The following is a 20,161-nucleotide window of genomic DNA, read 5'->3' as shown; positions in this document are numbered from 1 at the left end:
CGATAATGGAATCGTAATCGTTAAATTCTTATCAATTACCATCCCTACAGAGGGAATGTTCCCCTAATGTTAGTGTATGATTCCCTTTTGGTTTATTGTTCTAAGAACATTAATTTTTTATCTTTGATTGTTTAAAACCATAAACCAACATTATTCCCAGAATGTTCAGGGAACCAAAAATTGTGGGTTACTGGAAATGTTTAACCTCATTTCTTCAAATCATGCATGTTTGTGTTCTCTCTGGTGTGTCATTACACACTGCCTTATTTGCTTAAATAAACATGCTGGTTAAACACGCCTTGGTGTTACTGTGCTACTCCTATTTCAAGAATATGAACATCTCTGTTTGTTTTTCACTCACGTTTGAGCATCTTCACAGCTACGGTCATCACAGTGTCTGCTTTGGACATCCCATAAGCAGTGGCCTCCACCACCTTCCCAAATGCTCCAGATCCTAGAGTTTTTCCTGGGGATGCAGGGAATCAAAACTGATTCAGAAAATGTATACAGCGTGAACAGATCAATTTCACTTTTCCCCGATAAAGTTGTTTACAATCAATGGAACAGCCTGGAAACTGGTCCAAAGCCAATTTTCAGCTGGAACATCAACTTGTTTTTGAATCATGGAGGTGTGGCTTGTGGGGAAGTGTAATATGCTAGATCCTGTTGGATCCTGTTTGTTGACGGATACGGCTATTCCTTCATGGGGAAGATATGATACTACTGTATGTCACGAGGCGCTAGCTATCAGTGTCAATAAACCATGGAACAGTCAATGAAAAGCATTTTTATGCTTTTGTGCTTCTTTCTTTTATGCTTTTTGGTGCATTGAACCATGTAAACATTTCCAAACATAACGTATAAACAAAATACATTTTTTCCGAAGTGGAAAGATTATTTGGAATATGATTTACGAGGCCCAACAAGTCAAAGCAGATGGATTCAGGACCTTCACTCACCAAAACGCAGCTTATCTCTGGGAAACTCCCACTGGTGGTCGTATGGAAGCTGGGTAGGGTCAATGTACACGTAGCTATTTCCATGAATACCTTCTATGACTTTCCATTGTATTTGATATTTAGGTTTCTGTTGGAAACAGAAATGGAAGAGGGAGAGAGAGAAAGAAAGAGGCATGGGGGAAGAAATAAGCAATGAGCGACGTTGCCAGAAAAGCATAAACAACCTTTTAGATCCAGTTACTGCAAGTGTAATGAGGTGCTCTGATAGACAAAAGTAAACAGAGTTCACTAATAAAAGTTTAGTGTAAATGCACATAAAATATTCAAACACAAGAGTGAACAGTAATTTGGTGTGTGTGTGTACATATATAGCCGATATATATATATATAGCCCTGTGCAACAGTGCGAAACTGCACGGTGAAGCATCAGGTCTTATGACATGCTAAGTAAATAATTTTTTTTACTTGAGTGTTTATTGTTTCAGAGTTTCCCTGAAGTGTGAGAGGGCTTCCAGGTGTGACAGGTAAATTGCGTTGAATTTGAGGATCAAGCTTAATATCAAATAACCAAAAACAAGTTACGCTATAGAATAACAATAGGTTACAATATTTATAATAGGGTGAGAAGTAAACCACCTCAGTGAGTTAGCATGCATGACCTTCATGTGTTAGAAGACAAGCTATATGTAATGAATGACACTTTACCTGCATGTATTTGTAGGACAGCACGATAAGGATGAGAACAAGGATAACGGCAGCGGCCACAAAACCGATGAGCAATGGTGTGAAGAGTTCATGAGGAACAGTGTTCTCTGTGAAGATTAAAGCATTCAGCGGCCATTAAAAAAAACATGTACTCCATCAACAGCAAAACACAAATGTGTTCCTTTTAACTTTAGGGATGCACCAATATTAAAAATTCTGGCTGATATGATATAAACATACTAGAAACAATTAAAGATTGTGCAATACTGATAACCAATGTGTTGCCAATATATTGTGCATCCCTACTTTTAACTCATATTGGATATAATTTAGTGTTATCATTAAAATTATTAAAATTAATATTAATCATAACTTGAATGGTTTTATTGTGATTTTGATTGCAAATCAGATTGAAACCAGTTGGGAATCACTGCTCTAGACAGTGTGTTTGCGTAAAGAAGGCAATCTGTTACAGGCATCGACGTATAATCAATACACATGGCTCATCCCTGAGGATCAATTTTGTTAGCACAAAAAAACACAGTAGATCTGATGCTTGTCTTGGGACTTGAGCCAGAGGATTAATGGAAATAAAAAATGATTATTCCACTAAGTATTTACATTGTTGGAATACCTATAATACATTAACATTAAAGACCCATCAAAAATAATGAATTAGTACCTCACAGTGGAATTATGTTCTAAGTGCTTGCATTTAATGAGGTGTGAATACTCACTAATGAATTGAGATATATAAATTAACATTTATATCTCACTAATGAACTTTTCTCACTAATGAACATTTACTATATAAATGCCTCATTCATAATTAATTGAGGTAAAACTCTTAACTGGAGATTTTCGTGACTCAATTTTCTTTCACATTTTGAAACTATAGCTGTGTATGTGTTTTTTTTGTAATGTGTGTGTATGTGTTCATGTGTGTTGTGTTATTGTTTTTCTGCGTTGTTCTGAGCGGTGTAGTAAGCTCTTAAGCTATAAGAAGCTTTCTCTCCATTTCAAGTCAAAGAATGCAGACTCTGCAGGAAGTAATCCCATGTAAACCTGCCACTGGCTTTTACAGTCCTCTTCTGCTCCCTCTCTCTATCTCTCTCTCTCTCTCTCACCCTCCATCCTTCCCCGTCCATCCATCTATCATCCCACTGCATCCAAGCATACCATCAAGCCCTCCCACAAACCAACCAAAAAAAAAAAAAACATAACAAAACACTTTTTTTTGCATCTCATTCAGCTGAGGTCGAACAGTTTTAACAGTCTAGCCTAAGGCTCATTGTCCCACTGGTTTTCCTGGATCTGCTGCAGCCTAAACCTTGAGAGTCTAAACGAGTTCTCACATCACCTAACAGGCTTTCCTGAGGCAGCTAGACTCAATTCATGCTCTCAGTCCTCAAAATCTCCAGTCCAACTCCTGATGGACTCTACAAAAAGGTCAACGTTTAACTAGAGATTTTTTAAAAAATATATATTTTTTTTACTTACAGCTAATTTAGTTTTTTAAATTTGGTAATTTAGAAAATGCATAAACAGGCAATATAGTCAACTACTTTCACCAAAGAAAGGATTAAAAAAATGTACCAGATACAAACTAAGCTGGATTTGATGACCTTTTGTCAACCATTCTGTCTTTAAAAATTTTACCTTCACTTACAGGGGTGGAAAAACTTGTGTTTTGCAACAAACCAAACCGTAACCCCCCAAAACCCTTGATATAATCCCCAACAGTTGGTGATGCTAGGTTTACAAAAGAAACAAGATTAGGGATAAAATGCAGCACCTCTGTTTATATAATAGTCTGCATATCTCTTATCCAAAAAGTCTGCCTACACAGGTTGAGCTGGATCAGGAGTGGTGACCTGCGAGTTGGCAGCTGGTTTAGATTTCCTTAAAAAGATGCAGCCAGCAGACAAAGAACAGCTGGAGTGAACGTGAGGAGATGAGCGTTTCCTCTTGTTTGGTTGTTTAACAATTCCTGGGAAACCAGAAGCACCTGGGTCGAGGTCTCTGAGTCTCATTCCACTTCCTGGTTTTCTATGATGTGCATAAGTTTAAGATGAACACTAAACATTGGGACACTGATGACTGAAGGTCGAGGTTCTTCATCTTCATAGTAGGTGTACAGTGCCATTATGAAATATGCGCTAAATTCTGTATATCCTTTTAATGTATAACAGATCATGTACATATAACATTCAAAAGTTTCGGGTAAGAATATATATATATATATATATATATATATATATATATATATATATATATATATATATATATATATATATATATATATATATATATATATATATATAAATAAAAATATTAAGCAGCACAACTGTGTTCATCATTGCTAAAAAAAAATAAGAAATTTTTCTTGAGCTCCAAATCAGCATATTAGAATGATTTCTGAAGGATCAGGTGACACTGAAGACTGGAGTAATGAAGCGTAAAATTCATCTTTGTAATGAATAAATTAATTACATACTAAAAATATATTAAAACAGAAAACAGTTATTTTAAATTATTTTTTAAGTATATAACAATGCTACTGTCTTTATAATTTTTTATTTGATTAAACAAATGCAGATTTGGTGAGCATAATCAAAATCTTACCCCAAACTTTTGAACTACAGTCTATAAGGGCATACCTTAAAACAAATAAAATAAAATAAAGGCACAAAATGATTAAAATATACATATTCATACCTCACTGCAAAATGGTAGAACATGCATAAATTAACAAATCAAATTAAAAAAATACAATAAAATGTGTGGTCATTTATCTTCTTCTAGAGGTCAGTTCACACCAAGAACGATAACATCTCGGTTACATATGGTAACCCTCGTTCCCTGAGGGAGGGAACGGAGACGTAGGTCTGACTGACCAATAGGAATCTCACTAGAGAGGACAATCTACTTTGAATGAAACTAAACAAGCCAATACACGTTGGCGTGCAATCGTTTGCATCAGCTGTGCGGCCTCGCAGCGCGGGTATATAACGAGCTGCAATTGCACCTCAGTTTTTTGCTGAGGAGCCAAGCCTGATAAGCTGGCCGCCCTGGCAAGTGGCAGCAGATGTGGCGACGGGACCTACGTCTCTGTTCCCTCCTCCAGGGAACGAGGGTTACCATATGTAACCGCGACGTTCCCTATCGGTCAGTCACTACAATGTAGGTCTGACTGACCAATAGGAATCCCTACCAAAGCGCCACAGCCGCTGAACCCCATCCAGCGAGTATCAGTGTATCTGTCACTGTTGTTCCGTGATAACCCATACAGTGAGATATTGGATAACACTGCAAAAGCGTGCCCTTTCTATTTAGGAAGGAGAACGCTGCGGATGGCACTTCTTCAAAGAGTTATGTGGAAAATACATATGGACTAACCCGAAGGTTGTACTGCATGTGAAATAATGGGTATACACAAATGGGATCCCCGTAGGGTCACACATATGGAGCCCAGCCCAGATCCAGTTCTCAAGGATTCAGCGGAAAAAGGCCTGGCCGAGGGTGTTGGAGGACTCGACAGGTTTTTCACTCTGGAGCAATAAGGGTGCACAGTAGGGTGCAGCAAGCCGACAGAGCCGGGCCTTTCGGTGCTTCTACCCATTTAGGGTGAGAACACGGGAGGAGACCGGCTCTACACGTAGGCTATAATGTCTAGCGAACGTGTTAGGTGTTGCCCAGCCCGCAGTTCTACAGATATCTGTTAGCGAGGAGCCACGTGCCAGAGCCCAGGAGTATGCAATGCCTCTCATGGAGTGTGCATGCAACCTGAGCGGGCAGGGCACACCTTGTGCTTGGTAAGCCAAGGCGATGGCATCCACTATCCAGTGGGTCAACCTCTGCTTGGAGACAGCCTTTCCCTCCTGCTGGCCTCTGTAACAGACAAAGAGCTGGTCTGAGGTCCTGAGAATTTGAGTTCTGTCCAAACGCAGTACAAACGCAGGGACAGAGCAAAGTCAGGGCTGGGTCTGCCTCCTCCAAGGGCAGCGCTTGCAGGTTCACTACCTGGTCCCTGAAGGGAGTGGTAGGAACCTTGGGCACATAGCCAGGCCGAGGTCTTAATACTACATGGTTGTCACCCGGCCCGAACCTTAGGCACGATTTGTCGACTGAAAATGCGTGCAGGTCTCCTACCCTCTTGACAGAGGCCAGTGCAAACAGTAGCAAAGTCTTCATGGAAAGAAGCTTTAAGTCTACTGATTGCAAAGGCTCAAAGGGAGCATCCTGAAGTGCTCGAAGCACCAGGGAAAGGTCCCAAGAGGGTATGGAGGAGGGTCAAGGAGGATTTAATCGTCTCGCCCCCCTAAGAAACCTGATGACCAGCTCATGCTTTCCAACTGTTTTGCCATCTACTTGGTCATGATATACTGAAATAGCTGCAGCATGTACTTTGAGGGTGGAGGGAGACAGCCTTCGCTCCAACCCTTGCTGCAAGAAGGAAAGCACAGACCCCATCGAACATTTTTGGGGGTCTTCTCGGCAAGAAGAACACCATTCGAAGAACAGGTTCAACTTCAGGGCGTATACACGTCTCGTGGATAGCGCCCGTGCTGAAGTGATGGTGTCAAGTACTTCTGAGGGTAAGTCACCTAGAACCTCCACATCCCGTCCAGGGACCAGACATGGAGTTTCTAGAGGTCTGGACGCGGGTGCCATAGGGTGTCCCGTCTCTGAGTCAGAAGATCCTTCCTCAGAGGAAAGGGCCAGGGAGGGACTGTCACAAGGAGTATGATTTCTGGGAACCAAGTTCCAGGTGGGCTAATAGGAAGCCACCAGAAGGACCTGCTTTTCGTCCTCCCTGACTTTGCACAGTGTCTGCGCAAGTAGGTTCACGGGGGAAACGCATATTTGCGGAGGCCCCGGGTCCAGCTGTGTGCCAGTGCGTCCGTGCCGAGTGTTCCCTCGGTCATGGAATAAAACAGCTGGAAGTGGGAGGTCTCTGAGGAGGCAAACAGGTCTACCTGAGCCTCCACGAACTCTCTCCAGATCAGCTGAACCGCCTGGGGGTGGAGTCGCCATTCTCCCGAAGCACAGCTCGTTGATAGCTTGTGATGCTATGATGATGGCGGGGACATACATGGCTCGAAGCGACCTCAGATGCTTCTGACTCCAGAGGAGGAGACATGCGAGTTGCGACATGCGACGGGAGCGTAGACCACTTTGTCGGTTGATGTACGCAACGTACATCAGTGGGACCGCCATCCTGCCTTTGAACGTGTTCAAGCAGTTCAGCACCGACTGAGCGCGCTGCTCTGAGAGGCGCGCTGTCAGTGCGACCGAATCCAACTCTATACCGAGAAAAGAGATCCTCTGCACGGGGGAGAGTTTGCTCTTTTCCCAGTTGACCTGAAGACCCAACTGGCTGAGGTGCCTGAGCACGAGGTCCCTGTGTTCACATAGCTGATCTCGAGAGTGTGCTAGTATGAGCCAGTCGTCGAGATAGTTAAGGATGTGAACACCCTGTTCTCTTATGGGAACAAGGGCCCCCTCCATGACTTTCGTGAAGACGGGGGGACAGGGACAGCCCGAGGGGTAGGACTTTGTACTAATATGCTTGGCCCTCGAACGCAAAGCACAGGAACGGCCTGTGTCGAGGAAGAATCGAGACATGAAAGTGCGCGTCCGCATGAGAATTTTGAACGGTAGCTTGTGGAGGCTCCGATTCAAAACTCGCAGGTCCAAGATTGGTCGTAACCCACCACCTTTCTTGGGTACAATGAAGTAGATACTGTAGTGGCCTGACCTCACATCGGCTGTAGGGTCCGGCTCTATCTCCTCCTTCGCCAGTAGAGGCGGATGAGAGTGGTGAAGTTTTTCTCCTCCCACTGCTCTCCGGGCCCTCTTCAGACCCAGAGATGAAGGAAACTGCTCTATTATTGAGAATTTGGGTACTGCTGGTTTTGAGGCCAGCGGCACAACAGAAATTTTTCCACCTGGCCCTCTTACGGGGAAAGGAGTGTGAGGTCACCGTCTCCTGGGGAGCAGTTCCATCCATCTCCAGGTTTCCCGTCCTGGGGCCACTTACCTCTGGCTTTGCCGCCCTTCTTGCCGCCCTTATACAATTCATGTATAATACTTAAAGTTTGCAGGATAGTTTTCTTTACATGCACATTAGAAATATACCGTGGGACAGTGGGACAGACTGACTCCCTGGCCAGTGAAATGACTACTTAACTAGGGAGAGAACCGAGACACACCTTCAGAGTCAACGATGGAAAACAACCCAAAAAAAAAAAAACAAGTCAACAAAATTAACAGAATAGTTTACTACTAGCACACCAAAGCAAAGACACACACCCTGACCTTAGACAAATGAGCATAACCTATACAGTACACAATGAGACAGTATGCGTGTATGTGATATGCAAAGGTCCAACAAAGAAGCAGTGTCTGAATTCATAAAATCAAATCTCAGATATATTCGGGTAAATAAAAAAACACTTTCGATATGCCCTAACTCTCAGAAGTTGCATAAATCAGCAAACCAGATTATATCCTGCAGATAATAAAAGTGCTTTCCAGTTTTGTGAGTAGTATCAATCAGAGGGTCAGCAAACAGACTGAAGGCAGAGTCGTCTGAGGCTGAGACTTAGTAATTGCAAACAAGAGTCTTCAGTCAATGTCTGAAGGGGTGTGTATGTGTGTGTGTGTGTGTGTGTGTGTGTGTGTGTGTGTGTGTGTGTGTGTGTGTGTGTGTGTGTGTGTGTGTGTGTGTGTGTGTGTTTGTGTGTGTGTGTGTGTGATTTGGGAAGTTATTTGCTCACCACTGATGGAAAACAGAGTGTACACGATTTCCCCATTGGCAGATGCCACACATTCAAGGGTGGCATAATTGTTCTTGGTTATGTTTAGACGGCTCTCCACTGCGCCTTTCCCAAAGGGAGGACTTGTCATGGTTACAGTGACAACATCCTCCTCCTCCTGAGTGGCATTCAGCAAATTAGAGCACCTGAGGAAGCATGCAACACAGTTGTATATTCTTGATCTTGCACTTCTCAAGAACATGTAATTACTTCGTAGAACTGTTTATCAGAAACACTGCATAAAAGGATCTATTGAAAAATAATACTACTAAAAAAGGTATTTCATGCACAGTCCTAAACATGTAAAAAAAAATTGAATTAAAAAAAGCCCTATTATTCAAGATAATATTCAGTAGGCCTACTTTTTTCATAGCCTTTAAAGCAGTGTTATTTTATTATTATATATATACAACTATAGTTTTTATTAAAATTATGAATTAGATTTTATTTATATATTTAAGTTTTCATTTTTAGTTTTCAGTTCATTTGTTTAAGTAAATTTGTCATTTTTTATTTATATTTGAATATTACTTTAGGAGATTTTATTTCAATTTTGTTTTTTATTTAAATCCAGTTAGTAATTTTAATGATTCAACTTATTTCAGTTAGTTGCAGAATTTCTTATGTTCGTTTTAATTTTTCATGTAATATTTATATTTTGTTTAAATTCAACTTTATTTCAATTAACAAAAATTTGGGGTCTTTTTCTTAACGATAATAACCCTGCTTTTAAGTCAAATTAACTGCCAATTGCAACCCATTTTATATTTTTTTGGAAATATATAAATGAATTGTTCACAATAACACCAGGAGCATGTGGGGTCAATTTTCATATCATGTAGATCTTAAGATCAAATGTTAAGCACCATTGCATATCAAGAGACATAACTTTCTAAGCTCTAAGGATAATGATAAGCATCTCTCGCTGCATTCAGGGTCTATGAAAGATTTTTACAGATATGTGTGAAATAGCTTCTTGCTTAAGAAAGCAAAATAACAAGCTGTGAAGCGACAGACCTCGAGGCTCATTTTTAAAATAAAAAAAAATCATCAGAGTGGAATGCACCGCCATCAAGTGCTTTGATTTATTTGCCTAATTTTTGTACAATTCTTTTGTCTCTCCTCTCTCAAAATTAAGTGCTACTGAGTTGAGTTCAAAGGTAGCTTTTAATATAAAGGCAGAACAAATAATCTCAACTGGTTTAAATTTCTTATTCATCTCTTCCTTGTTGAGTGATACTGTTAATTACTTTGTTTAGCATGGTGGAAACCTCTCATCATGTTTCTCAACAGTGCAATGCCTGTTTGCTGAGAAAACCAACAAAAACCGGTGACAGATAAAGCAAGCATCACACAAACAAGATCAAAAGACAAATTGCACTGCATGTTTATATGCTCAAATTGAAGCAGGTCATCTTATCCTGATCGGATTTGATCACCATGAGGAATTGATTGGATAAGCTTGTGAGCTAAGTCTGTGCTAAGGTGTTCTGTCAACACTGTTACTATCCAAGAATAAACAGCACGATGGGAGCGGGTTGTTCCCATGTCAGGCGTTGTCACATGACTGATAGCAACCAATCAGTTTTGTGAAGTCACAATCATGACAAGAGTCAAATTGCTTATCCCCATCAATAATAGGCTAAAGCTTTGTTGTCTAATCATCAAACATCAAGTTAACGGTAGGTGGCTAATCCACGCTGCGTCACAATGTACCCTTGGAGAGGCTAATATGTTAACACTGCTCAAGGGAGGTACCGCTAATTTTTGGAAGCCCATTGTAGGAACTTTTCCAAAACTGTAGGTGTATTCGAAATTAACAAAACTGTAGAAAGCCACGTACCTGGAATGGGGTTGGTCACAGTAATACCACTTGATCTGAGGAGTGGGGTAACCCTCTGCCACACAGCGCACCTGTCCATCAATCGGCCCCTCATAGGACACAATCTGTGGTTTACCTAACAGTAAAAGATTAATTCAGGATCAATTTTATACTGGTTCGTGGGATGGATGTTTGTACAACTGTCTCATTTGCGATTACTTTCTAAAATATAGATTAATTGCCGGATTAACCTAAAATGCCAGATATTAAATATTTCACCGTTTAAAATGTAGGTCGAATGGAAGACCTGTTTGAGGAACACTGAAATCCATTTATAATTGATGATCAATAATTATAGTTGAAAAGAAAATGATTGATGATAAATGATAATGATAAAAGGTCTTATTTAAAGTCTTGAAGGCCAGTCCTTTCATATCTGTTCTTACATGGCCTTTACTATTGTAAGTGGGCTTTAAGCCAGGGTCTTACATAGACAATTAAGTTCTTTTATCCAGAACAATGCCCAAGAAATATGACTGATTACTACTGAGCAAGAATACACACAAAAAGTCATAATCACATACGTTCTATACTCTTTTCTGGCAAGTGGAAAGTGCAAATATTTGCCACTTGCATTCAATTTTTTCACTCACTTATGACATGGACTTCGAACATTTGATGGACAGTTGCGTCTCGGTTTGAGCATGAAAAGGTGTAAACGCCACTTTCTGACACCTTGAGACGCACTAGTTTCAGCTCGCTGGTGTAACTGTTGAATAAAAAGAAAAAAAACATGAATTACTTAAAATATCTTTCAGTTCATTGAATTAATGGAATAACATGTAGATTTCGCACAATATGTGGGATGCACTTGTATTAAAATTCTGGTCGATACTGATGAGCCAATAGTTATTTTCATGTTAAGGCTGAAAACCTATAAACCTATAAAAACAAAGACCAATCACTTTAAATGTCACAAGTGAATGTAGGCTTCACAACATTATAATGCACAGTATAAGAAAAAAATTATATAGAGATGCTAAAGATGATACAGTACATGCTTTTAAATTATTAGTGTTTTTAAAAATGATTTATAACTGTGTTACATGATGGCAAAGGTGATCTAAATTTAAAAACACACCACATTTAAATGCACAATATCGACGAATATTTCCAATAATAATAAAAAAACTAATATTGTCCTGATAACTGATACGGTACAAATGTGATGTATATCCTTAGCAATTGCTACATATGAAAAACAAGAAATGTTAGGAGTAAAAAAAAAAAAAAATTTGATTTACAAAATCATACCTATTCCCATGTGACCGGCTGGTAATGACATGATCAGTAGTATTGGTTAGTTTTACACCACTGAAGCTCCAGGAAAATGTATGAGGTTTCGGGTAAGAGTCCATTACCACGCGCAGGGACAGACTTTCTCCAGCACGCACTCTCTTAGTGCTGTTATTCACACTTGTTAGGTTAATAAAGCCTTTATCTACACACACAAACACATAAAACATAATTGTATCCTTTGAAATAGTCTTAATAGAAAGTCTCATGATTGTTTGATAACAATTTAAGTCACAGTGTCCTTGTTACAAGTGTTACATGTACTTACTGTAATAACAGTAAATTATGCATAACTACATGCAAATAACCTAATTCAAATGCTAACTCTAATTACATAGTAAGCACATGTTGTTGATTAATATTACTCAGTACTTAAAATACGTAGGTACACTGTAACAAAGACCTTAAAATAGAGTGCAACCCAAATTGAAAATGGTGTTTGAAACAACAGAGACCTACCATAGATGTCAACCCAGACCGGCTTTGCACTGGTCCCTCTTTCGTTCATGGCCTCACAGTTGTAACTCCCTGCATCCTGCATCGTCACAGACCCCAGGCTGAGGATGGCGGTCCTCACGTGAGAAATAGGCTCAGTCAGGAGACGCGAGGTCAGCTGCACTGACGGTTGCTTGGCACATGCAGAAAGAAAACAGACACAAAGCTGATTGGGCAACTCTGGAGAGATGAGGCATAGACCTTGTCTTGGGAAAGTGCTTGTGGTTGTATATATGTGTAGGTGTGGCTGTTTTTATAATCTTTATATGAAACAAAGCGTGTTATTCATCTCTGAAATATCAGTCTCTGATGCAATGCAAGACTGAGGACCTATCCATATATCCATCTCTTGAAAATTTTCTCAAAACTTTTAAACAAGGCTTTAAACAACATTCAACGTTTTTCATATTTAAAAATGTCTGTTGAATTTGAGTTAGTTTTAATTCTACTTCGATTTGAAATTCTGCATCCGGTTTCATACCTGAGTTCAAATACAAATTAAAATTCAAGCCTTAAACTGGAATTTAAATGTCATTTTCAATTTACTTCTGAATGACACACAACTCAGCTGACAGTCGTATTCTGCTGCTGTGTAAACATGATCATTTAGAATTTTGAGGTGTACCTTGAACCAATTAAGATCCAATTTGCCTGTGGACACAATATCAAGAACAAACATGCATATAAACATATACATTCTCATACTCAGTCTACAAACACATTAGCACATTAAGTAGGTTAACTGGGACGTGCACTCATACCAACTGTATGCTTTTCTATAAGTATACTTTCATAAACATTGGTTTTACTTGATTGATTGAAGGGCTTGATATGTTTACAATAATAAAGCCTGCAGTATGTACTGTATATATGTGTGTGTTGTGGTCATGAAGAGTGTCACGGTTTGCTCAGGTAAATAGGTGAGAGCTGGTTAGTTTTTGTCTTACCACTCCGTGTGGAGCCTTCCACTTGATTGTGATGTCGCTGTTGACATTTGAGGTGGAGCAGGATAGGGAGAGCTTTTCCCCCTGGATGAGCAGCACTCTTTGAGGCTGACCCAGTGTGATCAGAGGAGGCACGCCTGGAACTAAAAGCAAAGAAGTATGATGCATTGTATCGAAGCAGAAGGAATATGTGGGACAGGAAGAACAAGTATAGTGGGGTGACATGCATGTGTCTAATGTCTGTCTATGTTTACTTGTTATTGTATTTGGACCGGGAATCAATTACATTTTTAATCAAACTAATTATATGATATGGTGATTAATTAATCAATCAGTCTAGAAACTTCTATTCAAAAGTTTGGGTTTGGTGAGTTTTTTTATGTTTTTGAAAGAGGTCTCTTATGCTCACCAAGACTGCATTTGTTTGATCAAAAACTGAGTAAAAACAGTAATATTATAAAATAGTCTTATGATTTAAAACTTTCAGTGTCTTCAGTGTCACATGATCCTTCAGAAATAATTATAATATGCTGATTTGCTGCTCAAGAAACATTTCTTATTATTGTCAATGTTGAAAACATTTTTGTGGAAACTGGGTTTCAGTTGTTAGGATTCTTTGATGAATTGAAAGTTCAATGAACAGAGTTTATTAAAAATAATATTCTGTAACATTATAAATGTCTTTACTGTCACTTCTGATTAATTTAATGCTTCCTTGCTGAATAAAAGTACAATAATAATTTCTTAATATTGTCAATATCAATTCTTGGGAAGATGGCACTTCAAGCTTGAATTAATTTGCATTGAGGTTTTTTATTCATTATTGTTTAAGAAAATTACTCTAAATTTACAGCCCTCATATTTATAAATGCCTCTCTTTTTTTCTCACCAAGACGGACATTAAGTAGATATTGTCCGGATTTAACCGTGGCGCCTTCTAGAGTCCCGACGCAGAGGTAACATCCCTCAAAGTCCTTCCTAACAGCATCCAACACCACGCCCGTCTCAATGCTGGATGAATATCGCAGGCTGTTCGGAAGGGGCTGTCCGTCACATTTCTGCAGGTGCAAGTCCGTCATATTTGGGTCTGTGGCCAAGCATGGGATCATGGCCGTTTCTCCTTCTCCCGCAACAATGTCAAACACGATGCTCCTCCTGAAGGGATTTTCAGGATCTGCTGAGAGGAATGCTAAATCAAAAACCAATGAAACACAACCAATGGGGCTTAGATCATGACATTACAGCTCAGAGAAAGAGAAAGAGTGTCACAAATAGAGTGAAAGTGAAAACTACCCTCCATCATACCTAATAAACAAATAAAAGTAACCCACATCTGTAGTGTTAACATTTGTAAAATCATGTAAATCTTTCCACTTCCAAAACTCCCGGGGATCAATTTGAAGAGTCTATTATATGGGATTATAAGAACATGCATGAAATAACAAATGCCATAGATGTATATATATATATATATATATATATATATATATATTAAAGGCCATGCAGATAACAGGTCAATACAGAGAGTTGGTTGAGTGTATTTAGGGCATCTAAAGTGTGTTGTTGGCACAATATGGAACCACACAGGAAGATGAGAGATGCTGGAGTGTGTGTTCATAGAAAGAGAGGAAGAGCGAGAGAGAAAGACAAAGATGAAGCACAAAAAGTGTTAGAAAGTACTACAAGATCATGCAAACATCACGTAACGTTGCAGATACATTACCTTTGTCTATTACTATATACAGTATCTAGTCACACATATACTGTTGCCAACAGGCTTGTACACGCATAAAATATACAGTAGCTGCACTGACACGAAAGTATAACAAGACAAGGTACACACATACAGCATGGTTCCTCAATAATACTTTAAAAACTGCCCTACAGACATGTCACTCAGCCCAGACAATTTACTAGACCCAATTAAGATACTCCTTAATGCAAAAGGCTGTCTTACCTTTTACATACACATAGATGGAGCTCTTTTCACCAGACGTCTCCTCACGGCATGAATATTTGCCCATGTGGTGAAGGCCTGCTTTGCTCACTTTAAGAACTGTTAGTTGACCCTGCCTTAGTTCCTCCTTCAGGATTCGTGTGGGACGATCTTCTCGCATCCAGAGCACTGAACTGTTGCTCTGGCAGCGCAAGCTGAACTCGCCGTTCAGTGGTACTGTGAGCCTGGGTCCGTCTGGGGTGATCGTGGGCCTGGACCTGCCTGAGAGGAAACAAGAATGTGAACATGGCACACAGCTGGAAGATAAAGAAGTTTAACATTTAATAAACTTGCAAGAGGATAGACCATTTCTAAAGTTAACATGACAAGTTATGAAGCTCTGCAGACTTCATTGTACTTTGTCAAATGCATTTGACTCGCCAGTATACTATGGCAGGCCTACTGATTTTGCAAAATAAAAAAACAGCAATATTCATAAACAGAATATACCAAGTACATACACATTTATACACACATACAAATCAATTCCCTCTCTAGTAAGTTGCATAAATGACAGTTAATGGTGTGAAATAGACAGTTTCGCAACTTAACAATTCAAAAAAGTATGTCTTCCGAGTTCCTCACATTCTAATTTCTCTAGAAATGGTAATTTGATATTAGACAATTCTACAAAAGTCTACAAGGGAAAAAAAATGATTGCTGTGCTAATTCTTGGTTGGTACAGCATCATTCTCCATTCAAAGTGCTGTGTTGCCTTATACAGCTACAAGGCTTAAAATCAACAGATTAGTGTTTTACACCGACAAAAGAGTCATTATCCTCCCCCTCCCCATATGACTGGGAGAATTAGAAATTGGAGAAAAGCAAACATTTGGAGAAAAAAGGCTGCAGTAGAAAATAGAAAGGGGTTCCATTCTGAGTATGCATCCAGGTCCAAACATTAATAATCTTGCATCCTATCATCTTTATCAAGCATCATTAGCTTTGAGTGAAAATTCAGTTCCTTTACATCACCTCTTTTTAACAACTCATAATGGGGTGAGTTATTAAAAAAGGGTGTAATTAAGATAAAAGCTCTCTTTGCATGGTTTAAATTTACCAGAGAAACGGTTAGGTGCTATGTGTGTGCGTGACCAATTGGTCTTGTTATTGTTTAAGGCTTTTCTTTCATGCAGTGATTATTATTTGTCATTTTGATGTTTACAGTGTTCACTGGAGAAAAGAAGTCAACATTAGCAGTTGTTCCGTTAGTTTTTTCTCTGGAAAAACACCTGACTTTGCATATGCCGTATTCGTGGCATAGAGTGACAGTTTGCATTAGGGAAAGCTACTCATCAGGCTAAACCACAGTTCACGGTTTTTTATCATGTTATCTCATTTTAGCCTGAAGTAACTATGGAAGCCATTGCATACCCCCCAACCCCCTGTCCCGCATGTTCTCAGAAACAGACAAAAAAACAAAAAGGTTCTTATAAACAAGAAAGAAAGAAGTAGATGCAAATATGTCACATTTGCTTATTTGGACACATTTTGAAGACATTACCATTGACACATTTTTCCATTTTAAATCATTTTCCTTCACATTTAAGTTGCTCCCACCTCTCCAAGTTAAATTAAAGGCAATCGTGATTGCCTTAATTTGCCTATATCCATCAAAACTACAGAAAGCAATGACAGCTTAAAACAAAGTATTAACCAGTTTCCAGGAACCAAGAGTACACATTATTATTACTACATAATCGTTGAGTATCCATGCAATCCTTTACTTGCCAAACAGATGTTTACTTGCACTTTTAACCCTTTTCTCACCGCTTACTCTTGCTCCCTTTATTTGTATTATTAAGTATTTGTTTTATATATATTTTAATATACGCACATACACATAGACACACCTATATATATTATCACTAAATCAGAGGGAAATAACACTGTGGTAGAAGCACCGAAGTAAGCTGCAAACTGTCCCTCAAATCTGATTGGTTGATTTGTTCCAGAATCAGCAAACACGATCACTTGGTGAAATCACGTTGACCATAAAGGTCTGTGGATGTTCTCTGCTCAAACTTTTATTATGTATATATATATATATATATATATATATATATATATATATATATATATATATATATATATAAACACACACATTGTTTACCTTATTACCGAAGCAAATTCCGTGTACTGTATGTGCACAACACCACTTGGCAATAAAATTGATTCAGATTTTAAGAAATTGTACACTGTAAAAAAAAAGATTATTGGGAGTAGGCCTATATATTTTACAAGAAAATACTATTTTAGTCTTTCTATTTAAAAATCTATTTTTTTTCTAAGTAAATCCTACACCATTTTATTTTTCAATGTTTAAATTAGATAAAAGTACCATCATTTATATCTGGCTGTAGTTTCGTAACTTACGATACCACCGTCAGCCACGAAGGGCACTCGCCCGAACATAGCACGACGACCACCTCCATTCAAACACCCACCAGAATACTGACTTCTGTCTGTAATTTCTATATTTCAAATATAGTAGCCTATGCCTATATATCAGAGCACTCTACTGTTAACTATCCTATCGATATTTCCATGTAAATGATTTTTTCATGGCTGTTATTCAGCTATGTGAAAGCTCAGCTGTAGCTATTTGTTTGAAGGAACCCGATGCAAAATAGTCACTTGAGCGCTGAAGCCCTCTGGCGTTACAAAGTTGATCTTCAGATTCATGCCAAACCACAGCAAAAGTTAACCGCATGTGTTCAGTATTGTCCACGCTCACGTTAAACCTAGTCATTTGAATTCATTGAAATGTTTAATAATAAGACTTGGGTTTACATAACCGGGTTTCTCCATGCAAAGTAACAACATTGTGGTGGAATTCAAATTAGTGAACATTACAGATTTTTTACCAAAAAAAAAAAAAAAAAAATAGAAAGCTAGCCTAGGCTATATGTTGCTTTCTTAGAAACTTAAATTTGTCACATGAAAACATCTTTATTAGGCTACCGCAGCTGAAGGGACAACAAGCGGTTTATTTTCAAAGCAGGTGTTTTACAAGGATAAAAGTCTGAACACGTGATGTGCAATGGTTAACAGATGCAGTCCAGCTAATACTCGCCCCTCATCTTTTTCTTTCTGAGCACCACAAAAGACCATCTGATACAACCATGAGGTGTAGCATGCGCAGGCAAAGAAAAAGTCAAGCTGCAGGTTCTCTGGCTTTTGGAATTGACGATCATTTACATATAACAGCTATCCATGCTCATTGGATCAGATAAAAACAATTATAAAGACGTCTTAACATTTAAGCGTAACGTGAATCTCCAATGAAGTAGCCTATTTTAAAACACACGACTTGTTTAATTACTGATCCGTACGTAACATGCTCAGCTGCCACTGTTGCTATGGCTACCTCCTCAGATGAAGTTAGCCGCTTTTGGTTATGAAAAAGTTGCTTTATGTAGGGTACTATAACGTGTAGAATGTTTAATATTCTGTAAGACCCGCATCTCTTTCTAAACCTTTTGGGGTTTGGGGTTAGGGCTTGCTTATCTGAGTCAAGCCCCCCAGGTTCTTACAAGCTGTTAGGCTATCTGAACTATATACAGTTAATAATATCAAAGTGCAATTTTGTTCAGCGTTAACACTGTTTCCTTATATCGCTCGCTAATTATAGGCTACCTGAAACAAGCATCGTATTCCTACACTTGACGCGAAGACGGGCACGCGCGAGCCTGAGTGATAAATAATTGAGAGCAGCGCGCGAGGATCAGCTTTACTTTACATTCTCACTGCAGCTATCCGGGTCAGTATCTTATTTCAATGATCCCGTAACCCCTTAAATTGATGGTATGTCGAGCCTCCACACGGCAAGTGAAGAGGATATGATTCACTGGGATTATCAGTGGGAATTCTCGTGCATTAGGCTACAGAATGTTTAATGTTCAGTTTTCAATTGGAGAGAGAAGTTCTGCACTGACAGAAGGTGGACCGAGGTCCGAAAGGACAGTAATATTCATCATGAAGGAACATAGAGCACCCATGGGGTCGTCTAGTGATAACAGCCAAAATTGTGATTCTATAAAGAACCTACATCTAGATTACATAAAAGTAAGCAACAGGTCCATACATTATTCTATGAATGGTAGCATATCCGATTTGTTTTGAGTTATAGCCATAAAGAATAATTCAACAAGGCTGCCTCACATCTACAGCAAGTGCAATATACATCCATAGTCTTCAATGAACAACTTTCTGGAATCTTTCCTCTAAACTTGGAAAGCATTGTGAGATCATAAAGAACCAATAAATTATAAAACTCATCCTACCTGGTTGGATGATTAACTGCAACAAAACAGTAAACAGAACGCAGAGATATTCCATTGTTATAATTCCATCTATCTCATGTGTGTTAGGTCGATAATACCGCGGAACGGTCGCCACGCCAGCCGAGCGATAACTCTCGTCTTAAAGGGCCAGCGTTGTTTTCCACCTTGTACTCTGAGCGCGGGTCATGCGGAACGACGAGCGAACATGGGCGGGGACAGGGAGGTAACATCAACAGTAATAGCACTAGTCATACCTGAGACGCACAAAAGAGGTTACTAGTGCCATAGGGTGACACATGGTTTGTCAGAAGAAACTCTGAATTGTCCATAACAAACTATGATAACTATGGAAAGGGGTTATCTAATTAATTTATCAGGCGTCCTTAAAATTCAGTAAAATCTCCTCTGTGACTGATAAGGCTGATCTGGCTATGATAATTCATAACAGAAACGAAAACATTTAAATTGTTACAGACCAGCATGGAATGTTATCAGACCAGAAAAATCCAGCAGTTGCACTTTAATCAACTGAAAAATTGAGTTGTAAAATTGTTTCTCATCTGCAAGCAATGTTATTTACAGCATGACGTGATAGATGACTGACTTAGAGAGGTTGTATATGTCTGTTGTACATTATTTCTCATAAAACATGTTGATTTATTTCACTGTTATCACTAAATGTGACAAACATATTGCTGTATTTATAAATGTTGGAACCATCAAGATGAGTCTCATCTGTGCAGACCTCTCTAGCTATTTTTTTTTGCCTGATAATAA

The 20,161-nt window shown here is 39.0% G+C and overlaps 1 protein-coding gene across 3 annotated transcripts in view; it reads right to left on the bottom strand.

Annotated features, from left to right (window-relative positions):
• The window catches only part of kita (KIT proto-oncogene, receptor tyrosine kinase a), a 30,449-nt gene extending 10,742 nt beyond the window's left edge, over nt 1–19,707 (bottom strand). Inside the window, exons 1-12 of one of the 3 annotated variants that reach the window (XM_077220560.1) lie at nt 19,385–19,707; nt 15,060–15,320; nt 13,992–14,291; nt 13,106–13,245; nt 12,123–12,291; nt 11,622–11,808; nt 10,961–11,076; nt 10,329–10,443; nt 8,447–8,631; nt 1,665–1,771; nt 960–1,086; nt 362–466 (exon numbers count right to left, since the gene is read on the bottom strand). In XM_077220560.1, coding sequence (XP_077076675.1) covers nt 362–466; nt 960–1,086; nt 1,665–1,771; nt 8,447–8,631; nt 10,329–10,443; nt 10,961–11,076; nt 11,622–11,808; nt 12,123–12,291; nt 13,106–13,245; nt 13,992–14,291; nt 15,060–15,320; nt 19,385–19,439 — 1,867 coding nt within the window. In that variant the 5' untranslated portion in view covers nt 19,440–19,707. The remainder of the gene's footprint in view (nt 1–361; nt 467–959; nt 1,087–1,664; nt 1,772–8,446; nt 8,632–10,328; nt 10,444–10,960; nt 11,077–11,621; nt 11,809–12,122; nt 12,292–13,105; nt 13,246–13,991; nt 14,292–15,059; nt 15,321–19,384) is intronic. The other 2 variants (XM_077220562.1, XM_077220561.1) reach the window with 2 other exon arrangements.
• Nucleotides 19,708–20,161: the final 454 nt, after the last annotated feature.

The sequence above is a fragment of the Siphateles boraxobius genome, unplaced genomic scaffold, assembly GCF_051911475.1.
Source record: "Siphateles boraxobius isolate OS27281-9 unplaced genomic scaffold, OSU_SipBor_1 8, whole genome shotgun sequence".
Classification (NCBI taxonomy): Eukaryota; Metazoa; Chordata; class Actinopteri; order Cypriniformes; family Leuciscidae; genus Siphateles; species Siphateles boraxobius.
The sequence above is the reverse complement of the archived record's forward strand: the minus strand, read 5'-3'. Positions and strand labels throughout refer to the sequence as shown.